The sequence below is a fragment of the Onychomys torridus genome, chromosome 13, assembly GCF_903995425.1.
Source record: "Onychomys torridus chromosome 13, mOncTor1.1, whole genome shotgun sequence".
Lineage (NCBI taxonomy): Eukaryota > Metazoa > Chordata > Mammalia > Rodentia > Cricetidae > Onychomys > Onychomys torridus.
In genome coordinates, this window is record NC_050455.1 from 58,929,921 (window position 1) to 58,951,974 (window position 22,054).

Sequence of the window (22,054 nt, forward strand, 5' to 3'; positions counted from 1 at the left end):
ACAGGACTCAGATGTTGTTGAGGTCCATAAAAATCCGCAAAGGATCTTGATAGAAGTAGGAGTCTCCAGAGGAGGCAGCTAGGTGTAAGGTTGGATCTGGAAATGGTTCTCCAACTCCTGGGCTTAACAGTGGTGCTCTGTAAGCATGCTTCGGCTTTCCCCATGCTCTTATTGCCCACTCATTAGTGGGGTCTGGTTGCTACAGTACTTCTTAACATTTGACACCGGGATTAATACAGTCCTCCCTCGGTAACCAAATAGGCAGCACCTTCAGTAAGGAGTGACCTATAGCTTTATTTTTGCTCACAATTCCAGGGCATAAAATCCATTCTGGCTGAGAAGGTGTGACTGGAGCCCTATCCCAGGTTTTATTTGAAGCAAATTTAATACTGTATAATTTCATTCATAAAGAACCTCTTCAGAAGGTGGCTTGTAGCGATAAGATTGAAACATGGCAATCTTATAACCAGACATAGCTCAGTGTTGCAAAACTAGAAGAAAAGTCAGCAGTCACGTCATGGCTATCCCTGCCAGAGCGGTGCTTTCTCCATGGGTCTAGAGGAGGGAAACACGTTTACTCTGAGTGCTCTGGGGGTCTTCATGGTAGACCGAGGATGTTTAGGTTAATAAAAGTAGGGGACTCCAGAGGAGATCTTGGAGAGCTTGGCAATTGGAGTGTTGCATTATGGACCAGGTAAACGATGGCTCATTCAGCTCATTCACGACAGAATGAATTAACCAGTGTGATTGGAACAAAGGTCACTGGGTAAGAGAAGTGGAAAGTGGGGTTGAAAGGTTGAAGGCAGCCAGGTTGCGGGGCCTCCGATGCGGGGTAAGCACATTGCTAACAGGGAAAATCCACTGACCGCTTTTAGCTTCATGTTTTCAATTTACTTTAAACCTACATAAAACAAAACTATGTATCTATATATCCTAAGGACTAAATTTACACTGAAGGCTTTTCAAGAGGAGCTATGAAGGAAGTGCTGTTTTAGGAAGAGCATTGTGGATCCTTTAGAAAGCAGAGACCACGGAGTCTGTCAGGATGCCCTGTGGTGATGAAGACCATTTGACTGTGGCCATGTGCAAGATAGGTTCAAAGGGGGTTATTTAGTAACTGATGGACGTGGAGATAGAAAGAATCTCAACGTAGATGGTACTCCACTGGGGTGTGTTGTACAGGGACTTACGAAGGTCCATTTTAGGACAGCTGACGTTTGCAGGGGAGTGGAGGAGTTGTGAGGAATAGCCTGAGTCAGCCTTCCTGTCAGTACACACTGCTTTTTGAAGCAGGGCTATGCAGTTTTAAAAAAATTATTTGGCAGTTTTCTGACAACAGGGTTTGTATTTAAGTACACAAGATAATTCCAGTTTCACATTTTAGCTTCAGATAAAATTTGGTTTCTGGGGGAGTTGTTTTTAATGTTAAGGGAATCTTTTGTTTTGAATATTTACTCAATATTTACTTTGAACAATTTAAAGGGGTAAAGAAACAACTTGAAAAGTTTAAGGAGTCAGAGAGATGGCTCAGGGCTCCTCCAGAGTATATGCATTTCCTTCCCAGCACCCACATGGTGACTCACAACTGTCTGGAACTCTGTTCTGGAAGCGACAGGGGCAGTGCACACGTGGATACTCAGACGTCCATGCAGGCAAAATGTCCATGCATTTAAAAAAATACAACTTTTTCTTTTAAAGTTGAGGATTCAGTAGTTTAATCTCTTCCAGTGTTGAAGTATTTAGATTTTGTGTGTGTGTGTGTGTGTGTGTGTGTGTGTGTGTGTGTGTGTGTGTGTGTGAGGGTTTTCCTTAATTCCTTGTAAAGTGCTTCTTGATCGTGGTGGGTAGTGGTGTACTTCTGAGCATGATCTCCATCTAACTAGCCCTGTGCCTTCTGAGATTCCTCTGTCCCTCACAGACTGCTGTGTCTCATTCCACTATAGTGCCTGCCATGCAGTTTAGAAACTGCTTTGAAGATAGGTTTGTGTGCTGTTTGTAACACTACGAAACCTATGTCATCGAAGGGGTTTCAGAGTCTAGTTCTGGTTGCATATTGCAGGCCTGAGGAGCCAGGGTGGCACTGGAGGATGCAGTTGTCTGCCTCAGGCGATGATGGTTCTAGGTGAGTTCACAGTATTCTGGTATCTCAGGGACAGTTGTTAATTTTTTTTTTTTTTTTTTTTGCATAAAGTTTCTTTTGGATAATTATATTTAAGACTCTTTAAGGTGGAGTTAGGTTTAACAATCACTTTAAACAGTTTGGCAGAAATTAAAGGAGCCTGGGCTCAAGTGATGAATTCTCTTCATATGAACTGAGATTCAACTCATGGTTTTGATTTTTAATTAAATAGTGGGTCAGAGAAATTAAATGCATGGTTGCACGTTAGTTCAGGAATGGGGGTAGTTGACAGGGAGTTTTTGTTTGTGGTTGAAACTGAGATAGTATTTCATTACTGGATTAGCTCTGGTCAGAGCAAACTGAAAATGACTAATATTCACCAGTCTACTAGTGTTAAAAAAAGCAACACTGTACACTTAAGTTATGAATTGATACTTCTAGAATAAAATAAATAATTGACATTCTAGAATAAAAGCTTAATCACTTTGTGAGTCCTAGTATTTCTGAGATGCAGATGGGTAGCAGCCATCTCAGAGGGTGGATGGGAATGTAGTCAGTCACAGTGTGTGCTCAGCCAGGCACTCACACGGTCAGTTGCTGCTGTGCAGATGGCTTGAATCTCATGAGTACATTTCCTCCTTAACTATCTCTTGGGCCTTGTCCTCTTGTTGCTTGTCCCAATTTCCTACAGAGCAAGGTCCCTGGTCTTAAAATTCCCTGGGGGCAGGCAGGTTTCCTTTCTAGAAGCTTGTTACCGAAAGGATGGTGGCTTATCCTGAGTTTTCTGCATGGCACATACCTGCCAGATGCCTTGCAGAGTCACGTCTGTGTGACGGGAGGGAAGCAGGACTTACTAGATACCACTTGATGTTGCTAATATTGCAAACTTTGTTTTTACCCTTCTTGGATTATAGCGTTTATTAGTGGAGTATGTGAGACTTTTACCCTGGGCCTTGGGCTTGCAGGGCCAGCTCTGTACCCCTGGACTGTAGCCCATATAGTCTTGGGTTGAGTCCTTGGGCATTTATATCTCCTTGGAGTGTGAGGAGAGAAGTGTCTAGAGTGTATCCTCTTTAATGACTTTTTCTCTGCAGAAGCCTTCACACTTGAGGTACTGGTGTCTTCTCAAGGTGACTTTTAACACATAGGGAAAAACCTCTTGCACATTCAACTTTGAAATTTATTGGTTCTTCCCAAAATGACTTTCTGTTTGTCTCAGCCACTTGCTAAGCACAGTGGTGCCTATCTTTTTGGTAAAAGTTACTGCCTGAATATTTTCAAGTTCTGAAAATAAGTCAATTGAAAGGAGGTCCATGCTGGAGCTCAATTTTTATTGCATTAAAAGGATCTTTAGGAGGAAATCTGACTAAGAATTGTTACTTTATTTTGAAGAAAGGTATTTTCTTGTTCTTTTTCTATTACTGGAGATATTTGGAGGGCCTTATAGATGCCAGGTGAGCATCCTCTCACTGAGCTACATCACTTTTTACTTCTTAAAAGCTACCCAGGCTGGCCTTGAAAACTCTCTCTTGCTTCAGCCTCTAAGTAGCTGAGATTAAACTAAGCATTACTAGCCTAGCTTCCTCCCTTTCTCCCTCCCTCTCTCCTCTCTTCCCTTATTCACTCCATCTTTGAGATAGTTTATCAGACTCTTCTTTATCAGTCACGTGCGTATTTGATTACAAGGACTTCATGGGTATTCTAGCTTAATTAAAACTATAATCACAGAAATGACTGAGAAATACAATAATTTTTACAACTTTTCAAATTAATTTGAGTGATTTAGTAAGACTTATGTAGTAGACCTGACTAAAGCTGAAAATTTTAATTTTAAGTATATGATTTATCCCAGTGTGCTTGCGAAAGAAACTACATTCTTCCTTCCTCATTGACATTGCTTTCAGAAAGTTACTTTGTTCAATGATTGCCTCTAGATTATGACATTTGAGAGTTTTAGAAAAAGGGGTTTATAATGGTTGTTGGAAATATGTAGATCAAGGAAACATTCAGGAATTGTAATGAAGTAAAATCTCAGAAGATTGTGTAATTGTTTTCATCTGGAGTGGAGATTAGCAAGGCTACATAGGCACATGACGAGTTAGGTGGGCTAGAAGAATTTAATATCCCATTGACAGGCTCATCCTATCTGGGAAGAAATACTGGCAGGAATCAAAGGTATAAGCATATTTCAGTGACTGAGGTTGGAATGCAGGATTCCTTAGTTGACAGGAAAAAGTCTGCAAACCATACATTTGATTGAGTTCTTTTGATGATGTGCTAAGGAGGGGAAGGCATTTTGTTGCCCTTGGGGAATCTGAGCATGCAGAATTTGAACTTGGTGCTGGATGGGTGGCGAAGGGATGTGGGAGCTGAATCGTTGTTAGTGTCTATCCAGCTTGGAGGAGTAGGTGCTACATGGGCCATGATGCCACTGGCAAAGATGGGAATAATAGATCCAGTACAGGCAGGGAATGAGGCGGGAAGCATGTGGATGGTAGTGATGATCAAGTTTTGGGCAGTGTTGAAAGTACCCTGGTGGTTTATTTTGAGGTGTTGAGCATATTTTCCAATATAACTTGCAATTGGAGTTGAGGTATTCTGTATGTGATCATGCCTTCTTCCCCAGAATGGATTTTGGTTTTGGCTACTTTTATTTTCTTATGGTCTGGTAGTTGGTGGTTGTAATTGTCATCTGTTGGATGAATTTTGTGTAATTTGATTTGTGTTCCCAGAATGCTTAGGTCATGGGATTGTGAAAAACAAAGGTTAATAGGTCTTCCAGCTGTCCAAAATTTATGATGATGGAATGCCATAGACTGTGACAGATGACAAGCACTGCGTTTTAGACTTGAGCCTGAAGTTAACTTTAGTCCAGAGTAATGTTTCATTGTTTTGTTTCCAGTGTTTCTGAGTTCTTTGTTGTTGAATTATTTTTCACTTCTTTGACTAGTTAGTGCGAGGTTGATCCGAGGTGTGGCATGTCAGCCTCTGTGAGATACTTCCTGGAATTCTCAGGGTCTTCTGCAGACACAGTCACAGACTGTTCTAGCTATTTGGCTTATAAAAATTATTAGATAAGACTTTAGGGACATTGTCCCTAAAAAAACAGTTTCACAGATTAATCACACAGAGATCCTTTTTAGGGCAAGTCTGTTCTGTACACTTCTGGCGTGTTTACAATTTTGTATCTTTGGCAGTTTTTTGTTTACAAGAAGTAAGTTATTGATTTATTTGGCTTTTTTGAAGCAGAGTCTCATAGCCCTGGCTAGTATGGAAGTAGCTTGTGGTTGAAGCTGACTGTTTACCCCCACATTTTAAGTGCTAGGATTACAGGCCAGGCCTGTGCCATCACACCTGGCTAATAAGAAGTTATTTTTGATAGCCTTATTTTATTTATTTTTCTTTCTTTAGATCTCTGTGCTTTTTTATTTTTACATTTGAGATTATAATATAATTACAACATTAATTATAATATAATTACTCCCCTTCCCTCCCTCCAAATCCTCATATTCATTCCTCTCAGGTTGTCTTCAAATTTATGGCCTCTTTTTTCTTAGTTGTTGTTGCATGCATATATGCATATACATATATATCCCTAAATATAACCTGCTCACCTAATATGCTTATTTTAGATAGTTTGTCAGACAAAAGTCATGTCAGAATTGTATAAACAGGTTCACAGATGTTCTTGCTTGTTTTTCATTTCAGTAGTTATTGTAGTTTTCGTAGGAAGCATTTACATGTCAAAATTTGAGTTTCTTTATTTTTACTATTGCAGATACTGTAAGCTTATGCCAGATTATGTGAATTCCAAATTCATCTGTTTTAAGTTAGCTGCTGAGCTCTTGGCATTGTGTATAAACCAGTGTTAAAGAGACATTTTGGAAGGAAGTTGGTGAGAAGGCAGACCCTTGCAGGGAGTGTGTGTGCTGTGCATGTGGCTGTGCTCATTCTCAGGCAATCAGCTGAGTGAGTGATAGCAAGGTAACCTGTGGCAGCAGGTACAGTGTGCACCCAAGGGAGAGCTGTATTAAGTGATGCGGTATCTCTTTCTGCAGGAAGTTAGGAAGTTCCTTCAAAACTTGAAATAATTCCAAAATTAAACCAAACCCATATAACTACAATTTGTAGCAATCAGGAACAGAAATTACTGTTAAAAAGGTTGTATAGGATTCTATTTTTAAAAGGTTATATAGAGGCTACTAATATTTCCTTTTGTACAATTAAACTTTTATTTCTTCTAGTCCAAGTGGTAAGAAGTTCAGAAGTAAACCTCAGCTGGCAAGGTACCTGGGAAATGCCGTTGACCTCAGCAGTTTTGACTTCAGAACTGGCAAGATGATGCCTAGTAAATTACAGAAGAACAAACAGAGACTGCGGAATGATCCTCTCAATCAGAACAAGGTTGGTAAATTTACTCACAGTGTAGACATGCGCTTCCCAAGCTCTCCAGAACGGTTTCATGTGCCATTGAGATCTCCATTGTCTGAATGTCTTTCCTCACTACAGAGTATTTGAAAACTTACAAGTAGGATTGATTTTTCTATATTTGGAAGTACTTGAACAGAGAAAGTGTGAGTAATTGTGCATAGTAGCAAACAACATTTCAGTATGTTGATAGACCAGTAACATGTACTACATTTTGTGATTTTTTTTTTTTTAAGTATTTTTTTCTGTTTGCAAAAAGAGGCAACATTACCACATAGTGTGTAATTGCGTAGTAATTGTGAAGTTCAAGATTTGAGGAGGGGCAGTGTGACTTTGACTTTGATGATGTTGACGACACTGACTCATAAATGTTTTTTTTCATCCTCACAGATTCTTTTCACTAGCCCTAATTTTTTTGGAGTTGCTTGGTTGATTATTCCATAGCTGTATAAACAAGTCCCATTTGAATATGTTAATTTGATTAAAGCTTCAATATCTTTACCAAAAAACAAACAAACAAACAAACAAAAACTAATCTTCCAAGAACAGCTGGCCTTGTATGACCCACAGACAACTCCTTGACTTGCATGGTTCCTCTAGGTAGGTTACTGCCCTTAGTGCTGAGACAGGAGTTGCAGTGGACGTCACCACTGCAGATGCCTGAGTCAGTGATTTCAATGACTTTGTTATCAGCTGTTAAAGGCTTTCATTCCTCTAAATTTTAGGAATGTATTCGTGTGTTACCAGCACTGCTTTCTCAAAACAATCCTGTGAAAATAAAGAGTGAAAAGTAGAGGCCTGTCATGGGATTTGACTGATGTAACCCTGCCAGACCATCAGAAGTACAGCAGGCTTTGCACTCTGGAACCAGGCTTTGCCTCAGGCAGGCATGGGCTTGGTGAACTGGCCGTGCTGTGTGTTAGCTGATACAGTCGATCGTAGTGTAATATCTGATACAGATAGACAACTTTCTGAAGCTGAGGCCTCTGAAGGTTGAGGTCTTTTGTAGACTAGAGTAATAATACTTCTCCCATAGCATTATTGTGACAAAGAAGTAAGAATTTACATAAAAACATTTAGCAAAATATTGACCCGTGCTATTTCCTTTCCCCCCTCCTACACTGCCCCTTCCTTCCCTAAATTGTAGCCAGCTTGCTGAGCACCAAGCTACCCTGCCCACTTAGTATAGTGTCTGTATAGGGAGCTTTCTGGCTGAGCTCTTTTCTTCCTTGACTTTTCCAAGTTTCTGAAACAGCACATGCACCCACCAGTGGACCTGTGTGTATGCATATATATGTGTATACACGACAGTCGGGGTTTTCTAAAACTGCCTCTTTAAAACTCTAGCCACAGGGCCACCAGCACTGTGGCCCTAACTATTTATGAAATGAAGAGAATGCTTTTAAGTTATCCTGTTGTTTCCAGAATCGCATTTTAGCCCCATTCAATGTGATTTGAAGCTTTACTTCCTGACAGTTGTGGTTCATTCAAAGCCGAACACTAATTTGTCTCTAGTTTGTGTGCACCTTTCTGCTCCAGCTGCTCTGGACCACTCCTCACCCTGCAGCATGGCATGCGCTTTCAGGACCTGCTTGCTTCTGTGCTGTTCCCTCTGCCTGGAATGTGCTCTCCCCACCCCCCCAATCTGGCGATCTCCTCAGCTGAGGCTCCCCTCCATTGCCTGCATCTCTGGGGATCCTCTCCCTTCTTCCACGGTGACTGCCGTGCTTCGCCATTGTCTTTGTGTCTACACTTCGGCTAGACTGTGAGCTCCTTGGGAGCAGGGACTCTGTTTTGTTTTTGTTTTGTACAGTACCTCAAAACCTTGCACATAGCAAGTAGCCTTGATGTTTGGTTTATTAGCCACCTGATTCTAGATAGTGGTAATAAATGTTTATTTAATAAAGTCATACAACACAGGTTTGGAAGTGCCTTTTGTTTTCATTGATTTCTGACATTCTGTATGAAGTTTATGGTGCTTGGTCTTGCCTTGATCTGATTCTTAAAGGTTTTAGGTAAGTAGCCATGGTGGGAGTTGTTGCAATTTTTTGTTGTTGTTGTTGTTGTTTTCCGAGACAGAGTTTCTCTGTGTAGCTTTGCGCCTTTCCTGGAACTCACTCTGTAGCCCAGGCTGGCCTCGAACTCACAGAGATCCACCTGCCTCTGCCTCCCTGTTGCTGGGATTAAAGGCGTGCGCCACCACTGCCCGGCAAGTTGTTGCAAATTTAAAAACAGACTCCCTTTGGGACTAACACTATCATTACAAGCAGAGGCCATACTTGTGGTGTAGTTAGCTGATGTAGCTGACAGAAATCTGGATATGTAGTAAGCTTGGCTAAAGTACATTTTTCATTTTTTTTAAGTTTTAAAGTATTTTTGGAACTGGGGATAGTCAACAGTTTACGTTTTTAAACAGGATTGACCAACTATAAACTCTGATCTTGATGCACATCTTCTATATTGAAGGAGTTATTGCTAATGAACGATATTTTCAAATGTAAGATCTTTGTAAAGTGTTTTTTAAATTGTATTTGAGTGGGTCGGTAGGATGGAGTGGGCGTTGGCTTTGGATTGACACACACTGTAGTTTTTGTACTTGTTTTTCTTTTCTCAAATTTAGTCTAACTCTAACCTCCCAAATGGATTGCATTCTTGCTCTTATTATTACACTTTATTGGTTTTTCACTGCTATAATTATTTGCAGGCAGCCTCCTCTCTCAAGGTGATAAAATATTGAAATGCCAAGTGGGTTACTGAAGATCTATCTCACTGGAGCTAATGGGGGCAGGTGGTTCACAATAATGTGAAAGGGACCAACTAGGGTGTGGTGAAGTGATGGCAGTTTTCTCACAGTGGAGCATTCTGGGATGGAATTCTGTTGTCTGTAGCCATACATATGGCTAATGTGTGGCTGTGTATGCCTGTGCTTACCCTGTTGGACAGCACAGTTTTAGAATTAAAAGGCAAAATCTTGGCTTCACATGTAAAATATTTTTGTGCATAAACACACACACACACACACACCGGGGGTGTGTGTGTGTGTGTGTGTGTGTGTGTGCTGAGACTTTTCAAAGATACCTCACAAAGTTTTGGAGATAGGATTTGACATTAATTTAAGGAGGCAGTAGAGGCAAGATAGTAATTTTGGGTGGGTGAGTGAGATGGCTAAGCAGTTAAGGGCCCTTGCTGCCAGGTCTGATGATGTGAGTTCTGTTCCCAGGACCTGTGAAGGTGGAAAGAGAGGGTGCATATGTGTGTGTGTGTGTGTGTGTGTGTGTGTGTGTGTGTGCGCGCGCGCGCGCGCGCGGCACAGAGAGGGAGGAGAGAGAAAATAATTATTAAAAATTTAAAACAAGGTAATTTCTAAAATTTAGCTGGAGATCTGGGGTGAGCTATATTAGGCTGTGAATGCAGAGCATATTTAGGGAACTCAGGAAGCTTGCTTCTGTTAAATTCTACATTAAAGTGAATTCTTTATGTTTCTGTTTTTGATACTGTAATATAAATGTCTTATTAATGAAGCTACAAAACAAAGTACAAATACTCTGATGTTAACATGCCCTACGATATGTTTTGCAAGTTGCTTACAATAAATATTGTAAGGAACAAGTCTTTTCTGAGTTTAACTTCACAGCACTGCCACTACCCTGGAAGGACACAATTCTCTCACTGCCTTTCTGTGGGGCTTTGGAAAATAAAAACATCCAGTCCCTTTGGGAGAGGGCAGTTCTGTGTCAGATCTGCAGTCTTTGAGTCCTCATGAGTTATCTTGGGCAGTGGGAGTAGTTAGTGTGATTACAGGCATAGACTTGGATGATGTATGGCTGTATCCTAGATTCCCAGATACATGGAGATATACTTGTTTCTGTTATTCCCACAAAATAATACAAAGGACAGTTTATACCTCAGTAGTGTAACACGGGGGCAATAGCTATAGAGTTTAAGGAACTTGTAAGGTAGTGGATGGTTTGCACGACTTAGTATGGAGTCCAGTGTGGAGACTGGATTGGAAAAGGATGAAGCTGGAGTAGGCAAGCTGATTGGGCTTTTTGAGTCCAGAAAAATAATGGGCCTAAATGAATACCTGCACAGGAGGTATAGAAAGAGAAGAATCAAGAGAAATAAGTAGCTTTAAGGGCCCGCTGGTCACAGGGAGAGACTTGCTGCTTTCTTAAATTGTGGCTTTGGTCACTGCTGTAGTTTGGTTATAGTTTGTCTCCTAGAGGTCCTTGTCTAGAGACTTGACGCTCTACTGTGATTTTGAGATGGACAAACTGTTGGCAGGGTGGCTTAGTGGAGAGTGTAAGTAATAGGGTTCCACTTTTATAATGGATTAATGCCAGCTTGGTGGAGCAGTGTGGGTTTCATAGGCACAGCAGTGGAATGTTATCAAAAGGTCAAGCCTAGCCCTTCTCCGTTCTCTTCTCTGTTTGCACACATGCCCCTTGTGCTTGTGGACTGCTCCTGTGACTTGTTGCAGTGGCCAGAGGCCCCTCACCAGGATGCTGGCACCAGGCTTTGGGTTCTCCAGGAAACAGGATTGTGAGCTCAATGAACCCTTTTTAAGTTGCCTTAGCCCAGGGTCTTTTGGTTAGCAGCAAAAAGTAGAGTAAGTCAGCCATGTCCAGGTATGTGTGAAGTTGTCCGTGGGGTGGTAGGTGGCAAGGGGGGGACCCGTGGGTTGGGGTGAAGCTAGTGGCGTTATAGCAGTTGTGTTTCTTAGGTTTCCAGAAGGGGCACATGTGGGTTCTCATGGATTCATTGTTGAAGGATTCTTGCCCTATTGACTTGTCAATAGTAGTGTCCAGTGTAGGACAAATAGGAAGGGTACTTTCCACACTGCAGATGAGGTGAATAAGAAAGCCTGTGGGAACTGAAAAGGACTTCCCCAACGGTCAGAGCAAAGTCAAGAAAATGCAGTGTTATAGAAGCATAGCAAATGCTTTTGTTAATGCTGTGGAGAAGTCAAGGCAGGTGAAGACTACATGAGAATTGGAATGGACCTGTTGATCTTTACGTAGCCAATTCCCAGGGATTGAAAGGTCAAGAAAGCGTCTTATGCCGGTCTTTAAAAGTTTTATGATTTGGATTTATTACTAGGTGAAATAATGTGGGTAAATAGTGAAAGGATACCCAGTGAGAAACATTTCCCTCCTGCTTTTGTGTTTCAGCTCCACAACTCTGTTCTGCTCCCTGTATGACAGGATTGGTTTTTTTTTTTTCCTTCCTTTTTGTAAGTTCATTTAGGTCAAATGCAATCATAAACATACTTTATTTGCATATTATATGTTTATGTTTTAACTTCCCTATAAAATGGTTAGAATGGCTTTCTTTAAATACTTTTCTTTAAAGACAGCTTGGAAGGAACCAGAATGAGGATTGGAGGATTGTAACTTGAGGGTGCATGCCTCAGAAACTTCTAGGATCCTTCCAGTTGTGTGCTATACTTTGGGGTGTGTGTGTGTATTTTTTCTACAGAAAGTTTATCTCCATTGGAATCTCAAAGGGATCTATAGCTGAAAAACTTAGCCATTTTTTTTTTTCCTAAAGCGGAAAGGAGAGCCCAGGTGTGAGGGGAAAAGAGGGGCCAGGCCTTTTGATATAGGTCAGAACAGCCTTGTGCCTGATTATGGACTTCCCAGTTACTGAGTAAATGTCTAGTGGTTCTGTGGTCAATTCACCATCATGACAGTGCATTGTATGGTGTATTGTAAGAACTACCCCTTAGCTTCAACCTTCCCAGGATTTCCACTACAGTAGAACACAAAGAGAATATATCTCCTGATCTATAAGAGAAAGTGACTGAAGTCTTTCCCTAAGACCCCTGTGCTCCATCTGTGTATTTCTTGCTGGTTAGAGTGCCTTCAGTGTCTGTAGGTGTAGTCGGGTAGAGAGGGAGTGGATACTCCACGGGTGATAGAATTAGTAAGACATGGAAGTCTTTTCAAGGAGTTATTAATGTTTATATTAAGTGTGGGTCTGTATTGAATATTGATTGCTATTAATTTGATATAAAATGGAGAAAAGTGGAAGTGAGGAAATAGTTTTGTCTGGTAAGGAATGGCCAAGACTTCGGAGATGTGTGGTGCTGAACATAAAGGAATTGTTAATGGGATTTGCTAGCAGATTGGATGTAGAGAAGGACAGAAGACTTGGGGTGAGCCCTTGTATTTTAGATGGAGGGGAAGATTGGTTTGCTGTTTACTTAGATCACCTTAGGTGAAGATTGAATAAGGATGGATAGAAGTAAACTGATGCTGCCAGTTTTGAGGTTCCTGGAATACTCAGATGCCAATGCTCTGTGCATTGAGTACCCCGAACTAGAACAGAGGTCAGCCAGAAAGCCATTGGCACATGTAATATTCCAAATAATGAGACTGGCGAGTTCCAGACACAGGCAGAGACACAGGATCAGCCCTGAGAAACTCCAGAGTTTGGCTAAGGTAGATGGGATCAGCAAAAATGGGTGGAGAAAAAGATGACTAATTAGGTAGGACAAATGAGAGAAGAAGCACATTCCAGAAAATAGAATGGCTGCTGTTGAAGGACTGACCAGAGGAGGACAAAGTTTGATTGATTTTGACATTTTCATTACTTTTCTGTTTTGAGACCATCTCTACATAACCTGCAGTGCGCTGGAGCTCACTATGTAGACCAGGCTGGCCTTGAACTCACAGAGATCCGTTGAGGTTAAAGGTAGCATGCATCACTCTGCCAGGCTTTAGTTAGCTTCAGAACACTAGGTTTTGTGAGAACAGAAGCCAGATTGGATTGTCGTGTGAAAAAGATAAAGTTTGTCAGCAAGGACAGTTATTTCAGTAAATTTCTTAGGTAAGATGGGGAGTCACTAGATGAGGGATGAAAGAGAGAGCACTGTGGTTGAGTCCTTGTCTCATTTTAAAGATTGGTTACAGCTATGGGTCATGAGAGAGTAGAAAGTGTGGCGGTCCAAAAAGGGAAATGTGTTTGCAGATGACAAGACCATGGAACTGTACTAGTTAGGGAAGAATGAATGTGGAAGGCACAGGAAACTAAGACAATAGAGAGTCGATTGATGCAGATTTGGGGGTCAGAAAAGGCAGAAAGCAGTCTGGACTTGAGCTGCAGACTGAAGTGGAGAATCGAGACTTAGATGCGTCACTGAGATGTGGAGCTAGACAAGCCTGTAACTAATGTCAGATAGGTGAGGTCTGGCAGGGGAAAGTCAAGGACTCGGTTTTGGGTGAGTTACTCATAGATGGAGGTCATTAGAAATGAGGCAGAATTTGGGATGAAAAAGACAAGGCATAATGACCAGAAAAAGATAAATGGGTAAAGGGTGGGGTAGCCAGATGCCATGGGCTCTGTAGAAGCTGGTTCCTTTGAAGGTCAAGAAATGGCTAGAAAGTAGCAGGGAGAGCAGAAAGCTCCTTCCTGGTCCTCAATACACTGGAGGAAGGGACTGGAGAAGGGACTGGAGATGGCTCGCGTTGCTGCGCGAGCCTAGTGACCTGAGTTTAGTCTCTACCTTACATAAAGATGACAAGAGAGAAGCTGTCTTCTGACTCCACTCACGTGCACTGCCATAAGCACACGCCATAATGATAATAATTACAGAATTGCTGTGCAGCTCAATAATAGAACAAGCCCAGAGATGATTATTTTTTAAATTTTAAACTGGAACCCATAATATTCCTTTTCATAAGAATTTCAATACAGATCTTACAGCTTACATTTAATTATAATGTTTTGCTTTAGTACTTTTAAATTCAAAACAGAAAACAAGACTACTCAGGCTAGAGCTGTGTAGTGTAGGGCCAAATGTGTGTTGACATTTTGCCTCTAATTAGGTTATTGGATGGAATTTTCAAAGTCTGGGCAAGCATGATTCTCAATTTGGAAATAGTGTAGAGAAAGTCTCAGGAGATGATGTTTGAGTGGGGTGGTAAGTCACCCATTAAAATGCTAAGTGCTATGCAATGAGCTAAGTAATGCACAGGGGACTGGCTGATATTTCAGGCTGAATGGTAAGAACACGTTTTTTCTGCTGGTAATGTTTAGACTGAGTTCTGAGTGATAAGTGACCATTCTTAAAACAAAAACAAAACTTGAGAGAAAAGCATACTATGCAGAGGAAAGAGCCAGTGCAAACTCTAAGAAAAGCTGCACCCTGTGTGTGAGGACAGAAAGACGGTGGAGGTGCTGGGGTTGAGTGAGTGCAGAGCTGAGAAGGAAGCAGTACTCTTCTCGGTCTATCAGGGTTCGATGCTGCACAAGGAATGGTGCAGCGTACCGTCAGAAGGTCCTTGTGGGAACTCATAGGCTGGTTGTAGTCACATGTGGAGAACATGTTGTAGAAGAGTAGAAATAGAAGCCAGGGTCTGTATTCGGAGCTGTTAAGACTATTGCGCTTGTCCGGACAGAGGTGATGCTGACTTAGGCAGTTTAATGAATAAGAGAAAAGATGAGGTAGCAAAGGAAAGTGGTCAGTAGTATTCTCTTGTCCAAAGAATTTATGGTTTTCTGTTACGTACAGAAATATCCTTAACAATGGGTAAAGGATATTTATCCTAATGAATGAAGATAATTATTATTAGTAGCATTCCATATTTATGGCTAAGCTGAGTTGTATATTTAGAAATTTGGGTAGATAAATATTGTTAGGAATTAAAAAAAAAACAATTGTAGGCTTGCTGATGAGGGTAATTTGTTCAGTATATTGTTGGGCTTATCCAACTTTTTGGGATTCACATGTTTTCTGCTGTGATAGAAACTTCTGACAAGGCCTGGGCTTGGCTTTCAAATGAATAATGGAGGCAGATTTGAGGATATGATTGTGTGTGCCCTGGCATTCACATGATTTTATTTGGATACTCAGTTTTGCTAATAATTTCATTAAAATTTATAGGTCTTAGCCCAGTTTTGTAGACCTAGAATCTGAGGTCATTGTGTCATACAGAAAAGCATTTGTGTTATTGTTTCCACAGTTCCCCCAAGGACACAGATACATGGCAAACAATGTTACGTTCCCAGGAGCTGGAGTTATGGATAGTTGTGAACTGTCTGACATGGGTGCTGGGAGAACTGAACTTGGGTCCTGCAAGAGCAGTAAATGCTCTTAATTGCTGAGCCATATGTACATCCCATATGTTCACACACACACACACACACACACACACACACACACACACACACACACACACACGCCTGCCTGCCTGCCTACCTTCCTGCCTATGTACATGAGTTTATGTGCATCACATGTATGCAAGAACCCCCAGAGGTTGGAAGAGAGCGCTGGATTCCCTGGAATTGGAGTTACAAGTTGTTGTGAGTCACTGGATGGATGGTGGCAACTGACCCTGGGTTTCTGGAAAAGTAACATGTTCTTAGCCACAGAGCCATCTTTACAGACCCTCTGTCTACTTTAAAAAGCTGTGATGGGGTGCTAGACAGTTTGCATTGTTGGTGTTTGATTTTGTGGAATTTGAAATTGCTACTTGAGGATAATCTTGATTTCACTCAGGCACACCCAAGATATAGTTGTCCTGGAAAAACTTAAAAGGTTGGTTACATTTATAAATTTTAATAGCATGGCAAGTATCTTAATGCAAAAAAGCTGCTATTTATTCATAATTTTTTTTGCCAAGACAATTACAAATTATTTAGTGATTGTCCTTATCTTCCTGCCTTCCAGAATGTAAGCTCTAAGGCAGGGACTTTTTAAAAAATGACATTTTCAGCTTCTGGTTAGTACCTGGTCCATAGGCACACAGTCTTTATTCAGTGACTGGCTAAAAACTGCATTAGTGTCATCATATTCCATTTTATTTGATCTGTATATGAATCTTTTGCAATCATTATGCTTATTAACTGATAAGGAAATTGACCTTAGTGATACTGAATCTTTGCTTCCCAATTGGGATATAAATATCTCTCTGGAACATGTGTATTTAAGGCTGCAGATTTAAAATGGTGTTTGAATGACACTTTACAATGTCAGCTGTATATGAACACTGGGTAAGTAGAGCAAAAAATTTCACCCTATATGACAAGGTGAATTTTTAAAAGTGAAAAATTAACAACTGGAAAGTAAAACCTCTATGCTTTAGTGATAGAATCTGTACAGTGTTGAACTGTCTGTCTTTCATAGAGCTCTTCTCAAGACCTAACTGACAAGTTTAAGAGAACCTAGAGAGAGAGAGAGAGAGAGAGAGAGAGAGAGAGAGAGAGAACACCTCCTGCTCTTCCAGAAGACCAGGGTTCAGTTCCAGCACCTACAAGGTGGCTCACAGTTGCTTGTTACTGTACTTCCAGGAAACCTGATAACTTTCTTTAGGTCTCTGTCTGCAGGTACTATACCTGTGTGCTGCACATACCTATATGCAGGTAAACACACTTGCACAAAGTAAAAATAGATTTTTGGTGATAATAAATCTAGCCAAGGAAGGTGATAGAGTCTAAGTCACTGTTTTATGTGATATGTGAATTTTACATGGATATCTATCTGTTTAAGACATACGATGTTGGAGGTCAAACCCTGGGCTTTATTCATGCTATGCAAGCACTTTCCTGCTGAGTCACATCCACAGTGTACACTGATGATTTGAAAGGAACCATTTCAGCATATCTTTGAAGTTCTACACACTGTGCATGCTTCAGCAGATCTATAAAGATACCCGTGATGTGTCTTCTTCACATTCTCCTTTCTCACCAGCCTTTCCTCTAGAGACAAGCACACTTCTCCCTTGTTTGTGGTATTATAGTGGTACTAAGTGGTGTGTTTACAATAGAGGGGCGTTGGAAATACTGGGTTGAGAAATGAATCACTTGATTACATCTTCTACAGCTAAAATTCTGTGCTTTTAACAAAATGTAGGGAACTTCATGTATCTGTCTACCGATTATTACAGTTTCTTTCTTTCTTTCTTCTTCTTTTTTCTTTTGATGGTTCACTGTGATATTTTAATAAACTCTTCAAAGCAATTCAAGGTCTGAGTCACATAAGATGAACTCATTCTGCCCATTTATGTGACTAGGACTTTTCATTGCCACCTCATCTATTAAAATAAGAATAAGAACAGAATTGATGCAATTAGTAATACTTACCTAAGAACATGAAGCTATTTTATAATTCTTTCAGTCAGGCATTTGGGAGGGTGAGGCAGGAGTTGGGAGGCCAGCCTAGGCAATATAGCAAGAACCCATTTTAAAAACAAGAGGAACAGATGATGCCACCCCTTTCTTTTGAACTGTGTTTCATATCTGAAGTTACCATTTGTTTTGTAATTGTGTTAAAATTGTAATATACCATCTTTGGTAAGACAGTTGTTTTTTTTTTTTTTTAAACACCATTGAGAGCTTTATAAATAACAGAAAGTGGAAAAAAGTCACTATCAGTATGGATAAAATACTGATTGTTTATTAATATTGATAATATTGATAAAATATTAATAAAGATTTTCAAGTCTGACATTGGAAATAACTTTGGAAGTGGAACTCTTGATTCAGAAGGAATATAGAAAATGTAGGCTGCTGAAGCGTTTGCTCATATATAAAGGGTTGATAGCATTGCATCAGTTTGTTACAGTGTAACTAAGGACAACTTCTGACAGTTGCATCTGTAATTATCTATATTAGGTAAAATGCAAACTGATATCAGCTTCACAGTGCAGTGATCTGCATCTAACTTCGAAGTTCTGATGGGTAGGGATACAAACACCTGGCAGACACTGGTTTATGAAGTGTTCTTTGTCACTCATGTTCTATAACCTATGTGGGTCACTCAAGTGTTCCATGGTATTGAGACCCCATTGTCCCATCCCCTCCCCAGTCACCTTTACTGTGTGGTTCTTAAGTCTTACAGTACAGGCTTTTGTGGAAGGTCATTGAAAGTAAAACAAAAAAGAAACCCGCTTACTAATTATGTTATTGAATACCACAGTTACTTCTCTTGTAGATTTAAATGGGACATATTTTTAGAATTTTAAAGTTCATGAGCTGGGCTGTTGACAATATTGCAGTAAATTTGCTGATTTAGTTTGTATAAAGGAGCTTCACTTTTTTATATTTAAAGAGACAATTTTGATTTTGTGAACAGCTATAATTGTGCTTCATGCCAAGGTGATGGTTTTTAATGCCCAAGCTTATGGCAGAGTGTCAGTGGTTTAGGACAACTCAGTTAACAGGTGGCCACGGATTAAGTGACTCTAGCAGTCCTTAGGGGAGGGTGGTAATATAGTTTACTGGTTCTGTGAGTTTCTGAAAAGCTGGTCAGTCTACTTTGCAGATTGCCCAAGAGAATGTTTTAGAATACAAAATTATGTGTCAAATTTGTTAACCAGTTAAAAGGAAAAGAAAAAGTGTTAAAAAATCCTTTCAGGAAATCAAGTGAAGAATGATGAGGTACATTCTTTAACATCTCTTACTCTGTGCAGTTAGTTATCTTCCTAAGAATTAGGCTAGGGTTCTTTAAGACAGAAGAGAGTGAACCACCTCATTAGACAGTGGAACCTAACAATGTATCTTGAATATTTCAGCAAGCTCTTCTAATTTTTCTTTATTGATCCAAGAACATAAATATATAGAAACATCGACCTTAGGGGGCGGGGGGGTGGGAGAGAGAGAGAGAGAGAGAGAGAGAGAGGTGTGTGTGTGTGTGTGTGTGTGTGTGTGTGTGTGTGTGTGTGTGTGTGTTTTCTTTTGAGACAGGATTTCTCTGTGTAGTACTGGCTGTTCTGGAACTCACTTTGTAGACCAGGCTGAACTCAAACTTAGAGATCTGTCTGCCCCTGCCTCCTGAGTGCTGGGATTAAAGGCATGTACTACCACCACCCTGTCAACCTTAGCATTTTTAACACTAGTAATTCCATACTTCCAGTCTTTGTGGGTTTAAGATTCATAGTTTGTAATAGTGAGTAATCGTCCTTGCTTCATCCTTCTTAGTATGTCTCAGACTTGGATATGCTTGTATTTGTTCTAGTACCAGCAAAGCATACTGTTCCTTATTAAAGAATGTAAATGTTAACCAAACAAGATAGTGTTTAGTGACATAATTGTATGATAATCTTAATGACAGCAATTGTCTTCCTTAAGAATTAGGTTAGGATTCTTGATGACTGAACATTGACCTTAGGCTGGATGACTTTGTTGTTTAGGGCCTCAAATGTTCTAAATGTCGTAAGCCAGAAATGCTTGATTCCCCATATGCATTCCAGAATTGCCGCAGGAGTTTTAAAAAAATGCACACCTCTAGTACCCATGAAAAACACTAAGCCTGTCCTCTACCTGTAATCCCAGTGCTCAGGAGGCAGACAGGAGGATCCCTGGTTCTCTTTGGCCAATTGATCTAGCCAGATTGGTAAGCATCAGGTTCAGTGAGACACCTTGACTATAAAAGTAAGGTGAAGAGAGGAAGATGCTTGACATCAACCTCTGGCCTCTGTGCACAGGCACACATGTGCCTGCATACTCATGTATGTGCACAGACAAGCACATGCATACACACAGAAGCACTCTCTTGAGCCTCTTTTAAAAAATTATTCTGTATATGTATGCACATGTGCTCATGCGTATGTGTGTGGCCGTTACTATCCGATGGCACATGTGGGAGTCAGGACAGTTTTGGGGATTAAATCCTTTTCTTCCATCATGGGGCTTTCACGAATTGAACTCAAACATCAAGTCTTGACCATAAGACTTTGTTCACTGAGCCGTCTTGCTGTCTCACACTGCATAGTTTGTAAAGTTGGTGTCCTTGGTGGTTATTTTGCACCCTGTTCCTTGAATTTGCACAGTGATGGATTATTAAATAAATCTAAGTGCCAGAAACTAGTATTGTGAGAGTCATTTGAGGTAAATGTATCTCTTGAGGAAAAGCACATCCATTGGAAGAACATTAGGATAAAATAATTGCAAGAATGCACAGTACATACAGAAGAGGTATGTTTGTTGTGGGCAAAGGAGATGGGGAAAAGCAATATTTAATAATGGATCCAAATATTACTGAAGTTGTTGTCATAACTGCCAGGCAATGCTTACTAGCTAGGCTTGCTAATATACTATAAGCAGTGGCCACATACTCCATACCTCTATGGCCCATACAGTTAATGCAAATGTGAGTTGTCCAGGAATGCCAGAGGACACCTTGTCCCTCTAGTGGGTAGCTGTGACTAATTAGTTGTATGTGCTACTCAACCAGGGTCAGTCGACCATTTCTCCATCTTTCAGGGTTTGAGAGAAGCTAGAAGAATGGACTTTATATGTGGACTCCACACTTAATCTACTAAAGGCCCCTAAAAACTGACAGCACACAGGTACAGTTAGACTTGAACTACCTGCCACCAATCATTAATCTCTGTGGAGAGCAATCTTCTCCAAATGTGGGCGTCAGTATCCTTCACCATTGGAGGCCTTGTACTGATGCAAATTCCCTGACTCCACTTCAGGCGTACTGGATCAGAAGCTCTGGGGATGAGGCTGTCATTCTCTTCTAACAAGCTCGGGTGACTCTGATGTGTACTCAGATTTGAGACCTACCTTTTGGTAGTATGGAACTTGACGTTACAGTTCTGTGTGGAGATAGTGGTAAAGACAAAAGACCTCTAATAGAAATGTCAGGCATGGAGTGTTCTCAGCGTATGGCTTTTTACATCTTTTGTCAGAATCAAACTAACAATAATTTTTGTCCGGTTGTTTTTGTTGTCATTCCATTGGGTATTGTAAATGAAGTTAACAACAGTTCTGCTTTACAGTTTGACCTCACCAAAACATGTCTGACATCTTATTTACCGGATGATTCAAATTTGAATAACATGTCGCATGGCTTTTCAAAGCTTTGATTTTAAATCCTTCCAAAAGCACGAAGTGTGACACATAACAGAAATAAGGAATGCCTATCAGACTGAGTGCATGCTTGTCACAGGCAGCCTGAGCTGCAGAATCAGTTTCTAGTCAAGCCTGGGATATATAGTGAGACACTCTCAGCAAATAGAACAGGAATACAGGATGATTACTCCTTATCCAAAATACTTGCCATCAGAAGGGTTATTTTCAGATTTTGAGATATTTTCCCATATGTAAGTAGGTAGGCCTCACATGATGGTCAGACCCAAGTTGGTACAAGCAGTTTATTGGTTTTCATATACATACACCTTATATGTGTACAGAAAGTAAGTTTACCCACTACTTTTTCGGGAACCTTTGTTTGCATTCTGTTACATGAGATCATGTGTGAAATTTTCCATTTTTATCAGCGGTGCTCAATTTTTGATGTTTTAATTTAGGCATGTCTCCTTATTTTATTGACAATTTCTAAAATGAATTCTGTTTACTGGAATCAGTAATTTAATGTGATTTTATGTTCGGTCTGGTCTCACTGCTAGTCAATCAAACCAAATTTTAATGCCTATACATTTAATGCTAATATTTGCCCCTAGTCTTAGAATGTAGAAACAACTGTTATTCTGATTGCTGTCTTAAAGTTTTTATTCCTTCACAGATATATTCATTTGAATGTCCTTAGTATTCTGT

At 40.4% G+C, this 22,054-nt stretch overlaps 1 protein-coding gene across 2 annotated transcripts in view; it reads left to right on the top strand.

Moving 5' to 3' along the window:
* Positions 1–22,054, top strand: part of Mbd2 (methyl-CpG binding domain protein 2) — a 61,418-nt gene that overhangs the window by 5,157 nt on the left and 34,207 nt on the right. For both annotated transcript variants that reach the window (XR_004946411.1, XM_036204973.1), the window contains exon 2: positions 6,364–6,523. Coding sequence is in view for 1 of the 2 variants with exons in the window: in XM_036204973.1 (XP_036060866.1) it covers positions 6,364–6,523 (160 nt within the window). In the remaining variant the exon portion in view is untranslated. The remainder of the gene's footprint in view (positions 1–6,363; positions 6,524–22,054) is intronic.